Source organism: Lissotriton vulgaris, chromosome 11 (genome assembly GCF_964263255.1).
Source record: "Lissotriton vulgaris chromosome 11, aLisVul1.2, whole genome shotgun sequence".
NCBI lineage: Eukaryota > Metazoa > Chordata > Amphibia > Caudata > Salamandridae > Lissotriton > Lissotriton vulgaris.
This window is the reverse complement of record NC_141699.1, coordinates 193,230,300-193,246,703: the sequence shown is the minus strand read 5'-3', so window position 1 is coordinate 193,246,703 and position 16,404 is coordinate 193,230,300. Positions and strand designations below refer to the sequence as shown.

Below are 16,404 nucleotides of genomic sequence, written 5' to 3'. Positions count from 1 at the left end.
CAACAACCGGGGTAAGCCTATGGAGTGTGGTAGCCAGTAGGACGGGGGGTGCATAAACCACTTTCAAATTAAGGGGATGGTCTCCGAGGGCCCCTTCTAGGAGAACAGAACAACCCTGCGGGTCATGCGTCACTTTACGCGCTACTAGGGGAAGAGTGTGGCACAACAGGATAGCCACCCCTCTCGAGCCTCTATTGAATCCAGAATGTCAGACAGCTCCAAAGCCATAGTGCGCAAGGAAAGGGCAGTGGTTGCCTAATAGGTGGGTCTCCTGGATCAGGAGCACATCTACAGCCTGACGCTGAGCGTATTGCAGGACGGCAGCGCTCTTAATCTTGTCAAGTAGGCCGTTGACATTCCAGGACATGATATGGAGCGAGGACGCTCCTCTTGATTCGCCAGACAGACATGAGGGGACCAAGCAGGAAACCGGGCCATCGGTCTGCATGTTGGGGCGGGTGGGGATAAAGCGGAGCTTGGCGCCAGTGGGCTTGGGAGCATGTCAATGTGCGGGATGCGTTCACCCAGATATAGTGTGCCAGAAGTGGTGCAGAGAACAAGAAAAATAAGAACCAGAACTAATGGGAGCCGCAACTCCAACTCCCCCAACCCCCCACCCTACACTTCAGGAACAGAAGCATCTTTCGCCCAACAGTAAACAGGGAAGCAAAAAAAAAAAGAAACCAAACTAAAACACTTGGTAACGGGAAACCTCATGGAGGACCCCTCCTCATAGCAAGATGCACAAGCTAGTAATCAGTAGTAATCAGTGAATCATAAGACTAGGTACAAGCCACTAAAGACATCTTTTCATAGCTGGAGCAAGGAACGCTGACAACCCCACATGGACTCAATTCGGCCCTTGGAGGAGCCTCGGGCTACGGGACAGATCAGTGTGCGGGAAGTCCAGCAAGGATGGGCGAGGCGGCCCTGGCATCAGAGCGGCCCAGGGAGCCGGAGCACCGCCCAGAAGGAGCAATCTCTCCAGTTGGCCCTGGTGCACGGCCTCGCTGAGGACCCACTGGAGAGTCGGAGCTGGTGCGCTGCTGGTCCCTGGGCCTCCCGGAGCGCCAGCGCCGCGGCCGGAGGTTCGGCATGTCTTGACGAGTGCCCTCTCTGCTACTGCCCGGCACCGGGTCCCGTGTAGTCAGCCTCATCGGCCGCTCCTCTGTAGCCCATGTCCAGGCCTCCTCGGGTGTCTCGAAAAAGAAGGATTTGTTCTGGAAAAGCGCTCACAACCGAGCTGGTAAAAGGAGCCGAGGCCGGATGTTCAGCGAGCGTAGCTTTTGTTTGACCTCTCCATAAGAGCGACGCTGGGACTGGACCTCTCGAGTGTAATCAGGGAAAACCATTATAGTCAGCTGTTCGTACTTGAGAGGCTGCTGTTTCCGAGACTCCGCCAGGATAGCATCTCTGTCCTTAAAGTTGAGGATACACAAGATGATGGGTCTTGGAGGCGCGCCTGGCCCCGGGCGAGGATCCAGCGATCCATGCGCTCTTTCAATCGTAAACCAGGGGGAGAGAGAGCCCTCTGGCATCCAGGAGCGTATCCAGCGCTCCACGAAGTCCGTCGTCCGGCCCTGCTCCACGTCGTCCGAAAATCCAACAAGACGGAGGTTGTTGCGGTGGGCACGATTTTTAGCTTCTTCAGCCCAGCGGTGCAACTCCTGAGTGTGGGATTGAAGTTGGGTCATCTGAAGTTGGAGCTGGCGGACGTCATCCTCCACAACAGTGACTCTAGACTCGGCCTCCGTAATCCGGGCAGTGGCGTTACGGATGTCTTGCCGGATCAGGTTCATGTCCTCGCTGACCTCCGCGATCTTCCCCCTCAACCGAGGACTGAAACATATGGATCGCCTGGAGGATGGTGGAAAGGTCAGTTGCAGCCGGAGGGTCCCTGTCCGTGGGTCCACCCGAGGGTCCACCCGAGGCACCAGCCCCAGCGGTGGCGAAGCACTCCATCTTAGTTTGGGTGGAGAGCGTCTTGGGTATTTTGTCTCGGACTATGGCTGCCTGTTGGCGAGGGGAAGGTAGAGTGAGGGCTCCGGGGCCAGAGCGGCTGGCAAGTAGGGGGAAGGTAAGTGAGGGAAGGAGAGGGGACACGGCACGTCCAGGCCACCGCACTCCGCTACACACCTATAGCTCCAGTCCGGGACCCTTCCGAATAGCGGGGCAGGGCCGGGTACGCCAATCCTCAGGTGGTGGGAGCAATGCCCTCTGGATCAAACAGCGCCGCAGGCCCTATGTCCGCAGCCAGACGACAGAACAGCCGGGCAGGGGCAACAGAAGGCCCGGTTCAAGAGACCCTCTCAAGGTACCAGCAGCGCTCTTCCACCGGAGCCAAGCAGTGACGCAGCCTGAGCAGTCCGGCAGACAAGGCACCAGGGCCCTGGAGGGCGGATCTGCAGCAGACGGGCCAGTAGGAGGCAACAGGTCGCTCTTCTGCAACGGCCTCACCAGGCCGATCTCACTTGCAAGCCAGGCGCATGGGGTGGTAGCCCACAGCCACACCAAGCCCCACCCCCCTCCGCTGCCAGGACTCACCACGGACCAGAGTCGCCACCCGGCAGGTCCACGCCTCCGCCAGGCCACCAGCCAGCAGCAAGGATCTCTCCCCACGACCACTCCGGCTCCCCGCCGCCCAACCTGGCGGCCGGTGTCAAAGCAGCACTGCCGGGGAGCCGAGCTGCAGCCGTGGATAGCACCGCTCACAGAGAAGCCAAGGGCAAGGCAGCCAGCAGCACCTCCGCCGAGGAGGGCACAGGAGCGACTTCGTACCACCGGAGCACCCAGCCCCACGACAGGGAGCGATGCACCGTTGCCACAGAGGAAGAGCGGGGACCAACGATGGCAGGCCTTCACCTCAGCTTCGCCCCAGCTCAAGCGGCAGTAGCGCCACCCCGGGTCCCCACACCCGTCTCCCGCCGCCCGAAGCAACGGGCGAAGACAAGGGAGCCGGCGGGGGGCCAAGCATTACAGACCTCCGCCTCACGACCCCGGATGCGAGGGTACAGATGTACTCCTCCAGCCGCACTGTCAGCAGGATCCCCAGGAGCAGCACCGCAGTCCAGGAGGACAGGCCCACAGTGGGAGTCCAACTCAGCCGGGGCAGCAAGGGAGGCGAGAGCCAGTGATGAGAGGCCCCCCTCGCATGCCACGCCACACAACCGGCCACCAGGAGAGCCACACTCCACCCCAAGGAAGCAAGCTCCCGCCGCCCCAAGCAACGACCGAAGGAGGAGCCCGAAGCGCCGCCACGGAGACCGCAGCTCAGGCGGGGGGGGGTGGCTCTACGCCCAGGATCGCAGCCGCAGCAAAGTCTCATCGCCAGCCGGGGCCACACAAACTCACAGGCTGGAGAAGAGGAAAGGGAGTTGTCAGTGCCCAGATGGTCGCAGCACCCCTGCCACCCGCCACCCCCGAGTCGCAGCTCAGGCCTCGATGACAGGCTGTAAAAGGAGAGGAGGAGCGGCCGCCACCTTAGCTGCGGCGCCAGCGGGATCGTCCGGCAATCACCAGGAGCTTCTTGGGATCGCGCCCCCAAGACCAACACCAGGTAAGAGGCAAAGTGGGGGTAGCAGTCCACAGCCCTAAAGGTCCAGAGAAGCAGGCGGATCACGACGGATAGCGGAGGGGTCCGGGAGCACACTCCATGTGCGACCGTCATCTTCGCCTGCTAGGCCACGCCCCCAAGTTTCTTGTGCACAGATAATATCAAACTTCTTTACATAGTGTACCCATGCCTGATCTGTTAGTTTTGAGGAAATCCCTGCAACGTTCTACGAGATAAGCTTAAGTTAGGAATCAAATGGTAATTGCGAAGTACTCTGGGATGCAAAATTGACCCAGATTGCTTTTAGCAATATTTATAAAATCACTAACAATATTGAGACCTAAAAAGTCTAGACTTAATACTTCATATAAATAAAGTTGTATTTTAATATATAGAACAAATGTTAATTTGTATGAAAAATATTTGTATTAACACAGGGTTATGCAGCTTTTCTTTATAAATGTCTATCCTTTCTTCTGCTTGTATGTGCTCCTGGTGAGGAAAGTGTGTTTAAATGTTGTGTTTTTAAGACTGCAGTGCCGCCTCCTGTCTACAGGGGCAAAGATGAGCAGAAATATAAACACACCGGGCAATTGTAAAAAGTGACACAAATGTCCCCAAAGCCTTTTTTTTTTTATTTAGAAGACATTGCCTTTTGGGGACCTGGGTTAAGGTCCCCACTGATGCTGAAGGTGAAGGATACAGACCCAGGCTGAAATGCTGAAGGGATGCTGAAGAGATGCAGTGAGCTTTCGTGGGATCACGCTGGGATCCACAAACGTAAGGGTTCATCTCCAGCCTCAGGACTCGATGTCCACATTGGAGCAGGGGAGTCCATTGCAGGCCCAGTTGTCACTGGTCAGCTGGTCTCCCAGTTACAGCAAGTTTAGCGGTTGCTTACAGGTATGCACATCCTTTTCTTTGGGGCACCAGAGATCCACTTTGACTATGGGTCCCACAGCCTTGGGGACTCCTCAGCAAGTTCCGTACTTGGTCGTCCAACAGGTACCTCTTTGTCCAGCAGCGGGCTAGCGTTCAGGCAGGTGGGCTTTCGACATGCGCAGATTCCTCAGCTTTTGGTGACCATGAAGCTTAATGGGAGGCTAGCCACCTCTCCTGTCCGGGCACAAGTAAAGCTCCTATGCATTTGTGGGCATAGCAGGTACAGTCCTCTTTGCGGGTCCCTGGGTGCAGCAGGTGCAGCCTCTTTTTGCTGGGTCAGGGAAGCAGCAGATCAGTTTTCGTCTCTCTTCTTCCAGTCCAGCAGTGATCTGAGGATTGAGGATCTGAGGTGCCCCTTTTATGCCATCTTCTCGTTGGTGGAAGGGGAGGGCCAGTGGGGCGATGATTCCCATGAGGCAACCCTTACCACATGGGTTGGGTACCAAACGATGCCAGGATACCACACTCTACTCTAAACCAAGATTGTGCACACCACTGGCCTGTATTCGTCATAATGTGCCACTCCTTCAGGAAAACTGGTTCTGCATTGGGGTTTCTCTCTGGCAGCCTGTATGCCTCCACAAAGAAGCAAAGAAAAACCAAAGGGAATGATGGACGGAGCGTTGACAATACAAACACTCACCCCCAGTGAACTGATCTGGGTTTAATCCATCACCGTTCTTTAGCTCGCTCCGCCACCCCAGTTCAGACATGGCCATATGCAAATCAGTCTGACCCTGTGCCTCATGGGAACAGTCCAGCCCGAACTGCCAAGCCATGTCTTCCCTGGACCGGAATCAAGCTTCCCTGGACCGGTTTCTGGCATTACAGCCGCCTTCTGCTGGGCTTGCTTGATTCCAGTGGCAAAGTGAGCAAGGGCCTCACGTCTGAGCATACCATTGCATTTGTCACCCCGAGTGGGATGGGTATGCGCAGACGTGAGTCCCATGCACTCCACACCACTGGATTCAAGCAAGCCGGGCTGAAGACGGCTGGAATGCCAGAAACCGGTCCTCGGAAGCTTGTTTCCGGTCCAGGGAAGGCATGGCTTGGCAGTTCGGGCTGGACTGTTCCGATGAGGCACAGGGTCAGACTGATTTGCATATGGCCATGTCTGAACTGGGGTGGTGTGGAATACAAAACAACGATGGATTTGGGCCCAAATCTCTGTACTGGGGTGAATGTATGACATTGTTCTGCATTCTGTCCATCACCTGTGGTTTTTGCATTTGTCACCCCGAGTGGGTTGGGTGTGCTCAGACGTGAGTCCCATGCACTCCACACCACTGGATTCAAGCAAGCCGGGTTGAAGACGGCTGGAATGCCAGAAACCGGTCCTCGGAAGCTTGTTTCCGGTCCAGGGAAGGCATGGCTTGGCAGTTCGGGCTGGACTGTTCCCATGAGGCACAGGGTCAGGCTGATTTGCATATGGCCATGTCTGAACTGGGGTGGTGTGGAGTGCAAAAAAAAGATGGATTTGGGCCCAGATCTCTGTACTGGGGTGAATGTATGACATTGTTCTGCATTCTGTCCATCACCTGTGGTTTTTGCATTTGTCACCCCGAGTGGGAAGGGTATGCTCAGACGTGAGTCCCTTGCACTCCACACCACTGGATTCAAGCAAGCCGGGCTGAAGACGGCTGGAATGCCAGAAACTGGTCCTCTGAAGCTTGCTTCCGGTCCAGGGGAGACATGGCTTGGCAGTTCGGGCTGGACTGTTCCCATGAGGCACAGGGTCAGACTGATTTGCATATGGCCATGTCTGAACTGGGGTGGTGTGGAGTACAAAAAAACAATAGATTTGGGCCCAGATCTCTGTACTGGGGTGAATGTATGACATTGTTCTGCATTCTGTCCATCACCTGTGGTTTTTGCATTCCACAAAGAAGCAGGCAGGCAAAGTTGTGATCGCCTTTTACTTAACTGAGGTATTAGCCCTTTTGAAGCTGGACCTTCTGCGGCCACTGCCCGTCATCCAGCTGGAGGAGGTCACACCTCCCTTTAGCTAGTCTCCATGTTCCCTGTTTCTAGAAGCGCTTCACACTTCCTAGCAGGGGGCAGCATATTGTCTCTTTTGACAAATGCTGCAGATCAACGGGAAAGGCTACCAAAGGTTTGGGCAATAAAATGGTGACTTTCTAAAGGCACCTTTCTATTAAAAAGTTTTACCTAAAATCTGGTTTCAGAAATGAGTCTGGTTTAATATAACGATTAATTTGGTACCTTAGTGATATCTTTTGTGGACCCAAGTGGAAGTTGGCATTTAGCAATGGTGGCTATGTGAAAATTTCAGTTTTGTGTTTTCACTTGTATGGCATATTAAGCCATACCCGTTTTTCTCTTAACCCTGTCGATGCTGATGACGAGCTCAGCTCGTCATCACCCACGGGTGTCGTGTGCTGATGACGAGCTGAGCTCGTCATGAATAATGGAAAATGAGCATATGCAGCACAGCGCAAAAATCCCCGCAGCAGCCATGTGGTTAATATTAAGCACCCTGCTGGTGCGCTACCAAGGCCTTCCCTAGGAGAGATGTATTAATATTTTAAAGGAAGAAGTTGACCTGGCAAAAGGATTTAATATGACATGTCAAGTTGACAGGTTTAAGGCTGCCCAAGTAGGCTGCAGTGGCATGCCTAGAGTCACATTTCCTCTGGTCCCTACAGTCGTGGGTCAGTTAAGTACTCCAGCCCACTAGTGACATTTCACTTACTAGTCCTGGGTACATCTTCTTGTACCATATACTAGGACTTATAAGTAAGTTAAAACAGCCATTCCAGTATTAGTCAGTTGTACACATACTTCGGGGGTCAGGAAAGGGGGCCGGCATACATAGAAAGGTCATTTCCTACAGAAATGAGCATTGTTTCGGGTTGGAGAGCTTTGGGATCCTATAAGTATTCTGACTCTTATGAACTGATTTGAAATACTCACAAATCACAAGTAGCCTTTTGTTACTTGAACAGAGGTGCATGAGTGATACTGGCAACTGCTTTTCATGTGAGGGTAATAAAAGCAAGGAGTCAATTCCTAGTAGACCAGTTGAAAATAAAAACAATTTAAATTTCATTAAGGTATTCTGGTGCAGCGACAGGGTACCAAACCAAAACTTTGGAGAAAGCAAGGTTAAAACTGGTAGAAATATGGTCTTTGTTCAGCACTGAGAACCTTTGAAAGCATTTGGAGCCTGTTGATAAATATACTGCCTACCTGCTCGCTTTGCCGGTGCCTCTGCCGGTGATAACGCAACAACTTGCCGCTCCCGCTGCCGGGAGCCGCTGCGTGCTGCTCTGCACCTCCGCCTGGATACTACCATCAGCCCAGCTGCCGCGGCGCCGAGAGGCTGCAGGGGTGTTGCGCTGCAGGGACTCACTGTTCCAGGAGTCCCTGCGAGACCTCACAACATCCGGTCAGCGCCCCCTGCGTGCCCCGCCCACGGCCGGCTGACAGAAGAAAAGGGGCCATAGCTGCTACAACCGGCGAGAACCTTTGAAAGCATTTGGAGCCTGTTGATAAATATACTGCCTACCTGCTCGCTTTGCCGGTGCCTCTGCCGGTGATAACGCAACAACTTGCCGCTCCCGCTGCGTGGGAGCCGCTGCGGGCTGCTCTGCACCTCCGCCTGGATACTACCATCAGCCCAGCTGCCGCGGCGCCGAGAAACTGCAGGAAGGTTGCTCTGCAGGGACTCACTGTTCCAGGAGTCCCTGCGAGACCTCACAACATCCGGTCAGCGCACCCTGCGTGCCCCGCCCCTGGCCGCCCTCCTACGTATAATTGCAGCAGAAGGGCCGTCTCACGGGACGCCGGGCGAAGCCCGGGCAAAGGGCGGGCCGTCTGTGGCCGTCCGGGGACGTACAAGGACGGGACGGGCCACCCTATTTACATCCCTATCTCCGATCCTTTGATACTTGGCAATCTGGTGTCAAGTAATACATTTGCATGGTAAGTTGGTGGTGAGTGTAAAACCTGAACTACTGAGACTGAGGCAGAGGTGACGGTGATTTGAGCAGACTCCGCAACTCGAGAAATCCGTACCTATACCTCTAGAAGAGTCTATAAAATTCTCACATATATCCTCGGAGAAGGAGCTATCATCACACCTACCAGGTCAATCTCAGGAAAGCATAATGGCATTAAAAAAGTTAAGATCTCGCACAATATTTATGAAGCGAATGGGCACCGAGGAAGCAGTCAGGAAATCCTCTGGCAAAGCAGTAAAACATGGCCGGATAACTAGGACCCCGGCAATAAGCAATTATTTTTCTGCCTTATCAACAAAAAGACAATCACTCACTCATGTTCTGGAAGTAGGAAAAAACCTTGATCCTTTGGAAAATATGGAGGAAAAACAGCTCTCTTCTTTGAACCATCAATCTACTCAAAACTTAAGCGAACTAGATCTTGAACTTAATCAAAAGATAATCTTATCATCACAGGAACTACAATCCCTGGACCATGAGGTGTCACACTCAACATCTTTAACTCCAATAAAACGTTCAGGTAGCCCAGACCGCATTGAGGATCCCTATGGAAACAGCATGAAGTCAGTGGAAAATAAATCAGAATTACAGTCAAGCCCAGATAAGTTACTCACTAGTTCTCTGAAAAAATCATTAGAACACGATCCAGCACTTGAATCTTCTCTGGACCCTTTCATTCTAAAAAATATTAATTCTACAAATTCCGTAACACCAATGTCAAAGGCACTTTTCTCTCTGCAGGAAATTTTGGAATCGGTCCTTACTTTTTTAGGACACATTCTGGAAAATTTGGATCAAACCCTAGATGTCCAAATTGGTATACTAAAATTTCTAGTAGAGGAAAAAAGAAAAAAAGAATCTGCTGACGTAACGAAAAAACAACAAACATCTGATGCGATGCAAGACCAAAATAGTAACATAACAAATAACACTAAAAGTATACAGATTCAAACAAAATGTGATATTAGTACACAAACATCAGAAATAGTAACACTAGAAAAACAAATAAAGGAAACTCGGAAAAATCACAAGGACTCCACCATATATTCCCTGAAGAAACTCTTCAGAGAAGAACCTTCAAATACTCTCAAACAGTACTCCATTTTTTCGAATCCTAACAAAAAAATAGATTCAGATAAAACTGGGTGCGACAAGGATGATCAGGGAAACATCACTAAACATATATCTGATGTAGATCAAAGAGAGAAGATTTCTAAAATAAAAGAAACCCAGGAAGAAGGGGGGAAAAAAAAGGAGAAGAAAGCCGCAAAGAAGAATTAATAAAAAGAAAGCTCGTAAGCTCAAATTTCTAAAACTAATCACTCCTCTCAAAATCCGAGAGGGACAATATGACACTATAATCCCTAATACTACCACAATAGAGGCAACCAGTGACAGAAAAATCATACAGAATGTAAAATCATTGAATCCAAGAGCTGATGAATATCTCCCGGCCACGCTATTCTCAAAAATAGGGCAGAGAATTAAAGGAGCAGCAGAAGATGATAAAGATATCTTTTCATGCGGGGAAGGAACATCGTCAAAATACCTACTATTTGAAGAACTCTTCCCTATCGATAACGTGCCACTCAATCGAGGAAGAATAATCAATCTTCTCCAACAAATACTGCCTCTACAATCTCTGACTAGTAAAGAAATAGACCTGGTGATCTTCCCCAAAAAAGAAAACAGCAAAATAGCGATGGTATCATTCTGGTCACCAGTACTTCCTGGGATTATTCTTAGAGAAAAGGAGATAATACATTAATGTGGCTATGATGTAATTGAAAGACCTGAACTAAAGGAAAATAAATCTAATGAAAGGTACAATGGCCCTTCAGGGCAAAATTCTGATATGCAAAATAAAAATCAGTACAAAAACACTATCATTTCAGAAGATTCGGGATTAAACCGTTTAGGAAATGACACCCTAAAAATTCATGTGAATAATGGTGAAAGGGTAGTCTGGAGCCAAGACTTAGAAGAAAAGGAGGTTAAAAAAACCACAAAGTCTTGGGCTTGGATCTCGGAGACGTTAAACAGTAAAAAAATTATTAATCATCAACAACATACTGTTTAACAATGGCTTGGAGATCACTTCATGGAATATGGCTGGAAAAACAACTAATAAAATGATCGAAGCAACCAAAAATCAACCCGATATCCTGGTTTTACAGGAAACTTGGGCAACAAAAACTTTCTGTCAGAAAGGCTACTACGTTTATGATATTCCTGCAAAAGAAACTAACCGGGGCCATGCAAAGGGTGGATTGGCAATCCTGCTAAGTGAGGAATACTTATGGGCTCAAGAGATCGTTGAGACCAATTCAGAAAACTTTCAGTGTATTAAGGTGTCGCTGAAAACACACATCACAGCTCCCCAAAAGGCAATTCTGCTCTTTAATATATATGCCCCACCTGGCACTAACCAAGATGCCCTATTCGAGGATATCATGGAAGCAATCTTTCAGAAAATAGAAGATCGATCATACATTCCATATCTAATCATGGGAGATCTGAATGGAAAAATCTCAAACATTGAAATTGGAAAATGGGTAAACCTATATAAAGAAGAAACATTGGAAATGTCCATCCCAAAATTTCCTAAAGGAAAAAATTCGGATAAAAGAGGCAAATTGTTATTAGCATTATTGCCAAGTTTAAATGGGACAATCTTGAATGGCAATGTGGAAGGAGATATACCGGCATCTTATTCTAGACGGGGAAATGGAACTCTCTCAATCATCGATTATATAATCTGTGGTATGGATCTATTGGAGACAGTTACGCATTTGCATACCAACTTTATAGATGAGTGATCATGCATTTTTACACCTAACTACCCATTGGATGGCCATCCCTTCTCCTACAAGCCAGATAATATTTTACAATAGCACAATTGAAATCAACACTAATCAGAGGCGGATTTTCTGGAACTCATCAACCTTGGACAAAATAACCGCACTGATTACACATACTCAACTTCTAACTAATATACACTCAGATGATCCAATAACAAATTTTGAATGTATAGTTAATAAACTCAAGTGTGCTCTCTTAAATAAGTTATGACAGGTCACATCTGGAAATAATAAGAACAACAACAAAAATAAAACCTGGAACTCACCTACTGCAAAAAGGCTCAATAAACTCATTAGAGCACAATACCTGAATTTTTCATCTTCAACTCAGGCAGAAATCAATAAACTGAAAAACCAATTAAGAAGAGAGAAGCACAGTCATAAAAGAATGTTGCAGGACTATAACTGGGTCGATATTCAAATAGCTGCTAAAAAATATAATCGGCGAAAATATTGGTCCCTAATTGCTAAAATAACCGGAAAAAAAGAAACTTCAAGCCATTCCAGTCCCACCCCAGGACTGGGAAATTTATCTGAGTGATTTATATAAGGCAAACCCAATCAAATTAGATGGAAAGGATGCCGATACTACTATGGAAAGGAATATTACCCCGATTACTAATACCCCAGCATTCTCCATTGCAACGCATATTCGAAAAGCAAGAAGCACTGGCGCTTCAGGCCCTGACCAAATACCCATCAAGGTCCTTCAAGCTGACCCCAAGGAGTGGAGTCAGATGCTATCACCCCTCTTTAATTACATCTTCAATTCCGGGAAAATACCAAAGTCATGGCAGGGGAGTATCATTATTCCGATCTATAAAAAGGGGAACAAAAACACAGCTGGTAACTATCGCCAAATAGCGTTGATGGATGCTATAGGGAAAATCTTTGCCGCAGAAGTATTGGATCGACTAAAAGACTGGGCATTTTCGCAGGGTTTAATACCCATGTTTCAAGCAGGTTTTAGACCCAACCATTCTGTCACCGATAATATTTCAATACTCCAGACCATTCTTGACAAATACACAGTACGGAAATCTCAGTCAGTATATGCAGCATTTATTGATTATTCTACTGCTTTTGATCGTGTCGACAGACCGACTTTATGGAATAAGTTAAGGAGGCTAGGTATTCCTGAACAACTGCTGCAGATTATTGTTAAACTCCATACCAAAACTTGGTGTCAAGTCCAAATGGGGTGTGAAAAAGGTTTGACTAAAACAATCCAAACGGCTAACGGGCTCAAACAAGGGTGCCTTTTAGCACCGATATTATTTTCATTATACCTCAGTGACCTGCCATACCATCTGCAACAAGGTTCAAGTTTGCCTCCAAAGATTGCTGCACAAAGCATACACGCCCTACTATATGCAGATGACATTGTGATGTTGGACCGTACGCCCTTTGGTTTGCAAAAGCTCCTAGATATTTTACATAAATATTCTAAGGACAACTTTTTAATTCCAAACTTAAGGAAAACAAAAGTTGTTTCCTTTTCTGGTAGGAAACAAAGTGTTAAGTACTGCTGGAGGCTCGGCGGAGAAAAAGTAGAAGAGGTCGACGAATATACTTATCTCGGCAGGATCTTTACAAAGAGTCTGAAAAATACAAAGCAGATAAACAATTTAAAGAGGAAATCAGAATTACATCCTGGGGCCCTTTCCAGACTGTACTCTGCCACAGGGAACAGGCATTTCTCTTCACTGCTAAAAGTATACAGAGCAAAGATTCCCCCTGTTTTATCCAATGCTACGGAATATATCCCAATAAAACAGTGGTCTTATATGGACCAAAAAGAAGGGAATATTTTGAGGAAAGTCTTGAAGGTCTCAGAATCTACACCGGTGCAAGCTCTAAGACTTGAATTCTCAATTACAAGTTCCTATGCTACAGCTGTTGCTAATGTTATCAGGTGGGCTTACAATCTCCTTCATGCAAAAGAAGGATCACTACGATCCCTGCTAAAGATCGAGACTTTTGAACTAGATGCTTCAAAGCAAATATTCTTCAGGAATATGACCGTAGTATTCCAAATTGCTAAGATCAGTACGGATATTTTGCTTACCTGGTCAGCCTCGCAACTGAAACTTTTTTTAAAATGTTTTACTCCTAAATTGAGTTTTGAACTCGACTTTGCACACTGTAGCAAATTATCTTTGTATAAACTTTACGTTGAGTCATTGGAGTACAAGCATGTACAGACATACATAGGGTTTTCCCTCACACATGGTGCAAGGAGGGCAATTACAATGCTGCGATTAGGTATTTTACCAGTGTTAACTTTCACATCAAGATGGACATCAGGTGGATCCCCATTATGTACTCTTTGTCAAGGGGGAGATCAGAACATCGAGCACCTTTTATTTGTATGCCCAAACTCAAATGTAGTAACAGCACGGTCAAGATATCTTGATCCTATATACCGTTAATGTAGAATTTCATCAGTAAAAGAATTGTTATTTGTGTGCAAACCACCTAATGAATTTGTATGTTACAATTTCTATACATTTTTAAAATCTTTTTTAACACTATATTTGTAATGAATTCCTTTGTCTGTAACCTGTTTTTTCTTTTTCTTTTTCTTTTTATATAATATTTGTGGTCCTCAGTTGAGTACCGAAACAAATAAAAGCACTGATAAGCCTAGTAACTTTAGTTGTAATTAAATATTCTGTTTAAGTTTAGAATACAAGCTGTAATTAATTGCCAAATGTGACAAAAGATTAATTTTGCCTCATGAGTTTATTCTTGCAAGGCATTCTATTGGAACTTAATTTTCTTCTGTGTGCATTCTACCAGACAGTTTATTAATTAGATAGTTTTTTGTTGATATTATTTCGTTTAAGAATGGCTTCCAACAGAAGGCTATTTAAAGGATCTGTTCTAGGCAACGGTTCCAAATAGGGGGTTATCTCTCTTCTTGTTCCTTATTGTGTCTGTTGCCTTGATCTGGTTACAACCATAGAGTTGTTTGTTTAAAATGCTCATGGCAGAGTAGGAAACATAGGTATTTTGTAAATATCACACTTTCCCTGAACAGCAAATCGCTACCCATCAATAATTAAGTTTGTTAGAACTATCTCACAACATCTTTTGAATACTTTAGAGGCCCCTGCATGTTTACTTTTTTTTTTAAAAAGAGAGAAAAAACTGTAATAATCACCTTTCGAGAAACTATAGCCAATCCAACACTTGTTGCAATGAACAATTAATGTAGCATTGAATTAAGTAATGTCAAAGTACTTGAACAATGTCCTTTCAAGTGTCTACCAACATACTGCATTTGAGAACCATTTGGAGTTCGGCTGCAGACAGTAGCCAAAGGATTCACTGCTATAATTTTAGATGCTTTTATATTTGTGTACAAAGGGAGCTAGAATGGTGACAGAAGAAACTGTGTTACTTTATATATTTATAGAAATCTAGCAGCTTGTGAGTTATACCAGTGTACGTTTGTGTATGAATGCTCCTTTGCTCCTTGTCAAACCTCCATTTAGTGGAGCATTTTGTACAACATGCTAATTTACGTGTTGCTTCAAGGAAAATGTTCAATTATAAATAGTTTACTTCAATGCATACATTTTCATGTAGCATTTTTGAGTTCACAAACTTGCTGATTCATTACTTTTTTAGCATTTCAAATATTATTAAGTTTTATAGGCTTGCACATGTTGTTCATCCCTTACAACTTCTTTCTTTAAAAAAAACAGTGGAAAAGCCGAAAAAGAAGCACAAAGGCGAAGGAGACAATGCTGTGGGGGAAGATGATGCAGAAGAAATGGAAGCTGAAATGGGACTTTTTGGACGGAACGAAACTAGAAAAGTTGAAGCACCGATTAAACAGAAAGCAAAACTTGCAGTACAGGCAAAAGAGCTGCCAAAAGTTGTTCATAATTCAAACAAGGAAAATATTACTGTGTTTGTTAGCAATCTGTCCTACAACATGACAGACCCGGAGGTCAAACTGAAGGCACTGTTTGAGGGTTGTGGGGAAGTCTCTGAAGTGCGCCCAGTGTACAGCAGCAGTGGCAACTTCCGTGGTTATGGATATGTGGAATTCAAAGAGGAAAAGTGTGCAATGAACGCACTACAGATGGACCGCAAAATGGTGGAAGGGAGACCCATGTTTGTTTCTCCTTGTGTTGACAAGACAAAGAATCCAGATTTTAAGGTACATTTCTTTTCAGAGTCATGTGGTGATGCTGAGTCGACTTGCATTTGCTATTTTATTTAATCTGAAAGAGACACGTTAGTGATAGATTCCTTACCTTAGAATATCCCCAGGCGTCAGACTGGATCCGGTAATTTTTGCATAGCAGTACCCTTGCGCGTCGGTAGGCGTCGTCTGCGGCTCCATGTCCGTCGTCGTGGGCGCTGTGATGACGTCGTCGGAGTACTTAGACTCCGCCTCCGCGTGCTGATGTCAGTTCTTCTTTTTTCCGTGCCAGCAAGCGCAGATCTGGAAAAAGCAGTACTTCTAGTCACTTTTTGACTAAATTTTTGGATCATATTGATCATCTTTTCGAAGTCGAACGACTCCGATCGGTGCCATAGGGATGCCTGGGCTTAAGCACTGCGAGGATTGCGACCGCACGATGTCGGTCACAGATCCTCACCACCGGTGTCCACTCTGTCTAGACGTCGACCACGACGACAAGGCCTGCCCCGATTGCCGGGCCCCATCTTCGAAAGCCAGGCGGGAGCAGGCGACTCGAACTCCAGCAGTCGGCCCCACGCCGCGAGAGGTCCCGGTCCCACGGGAGGTCGAAGGACAGGTTGCGGGGTCGAAGCCACCACAGCTTCAAGAGTCGGCACCACTCCTCCGGGTCGAAGTCGTCGTCAGGTAAGAAACACAAGAAGTCAAAGAGGCGTCATCGCTCTTCTGACTCCCCCCGACGCTCGCGCGACTCGGCCGGGGGTTTAGGTGACACGGACCATGCGGCTCAGTTGGAGTCGCGGGCGCCGCGTCCAGCTCCACACCCTCCGGTCCCTGGGCGAGACGCGACGCCGGATATCGAGCGCTTCTTCGTGGCCATGAGGTCCCTCTCTCCTCCGACAGGCT

At 47.3% G+C, this 16,404-nt stretch overlaps 1 protein-coding gene across 1 annotated transcript in view; it reads left to right on the top strand.

The window, feature by feature from the left end:
• The window catches only part of SART3 (spliceosome associated factor 3, U4/U6 recycling protein), a 651,822-nt gene that overhangs the window by 501,228 nt on the left and 134,190 nt on the right, over positions 1-16,404 (top strand). Inside the window, exon 16 of the mRNA XM_086943090.1 lies at positions 15,053-15,513. Coding sequence (XP_086799216.1) covers positions 15,053-15,513 — 461 coding nt within the window. The remainder of the gene's footprint in view (positions 1-15,052; positions 15,514-16,404) is intronic.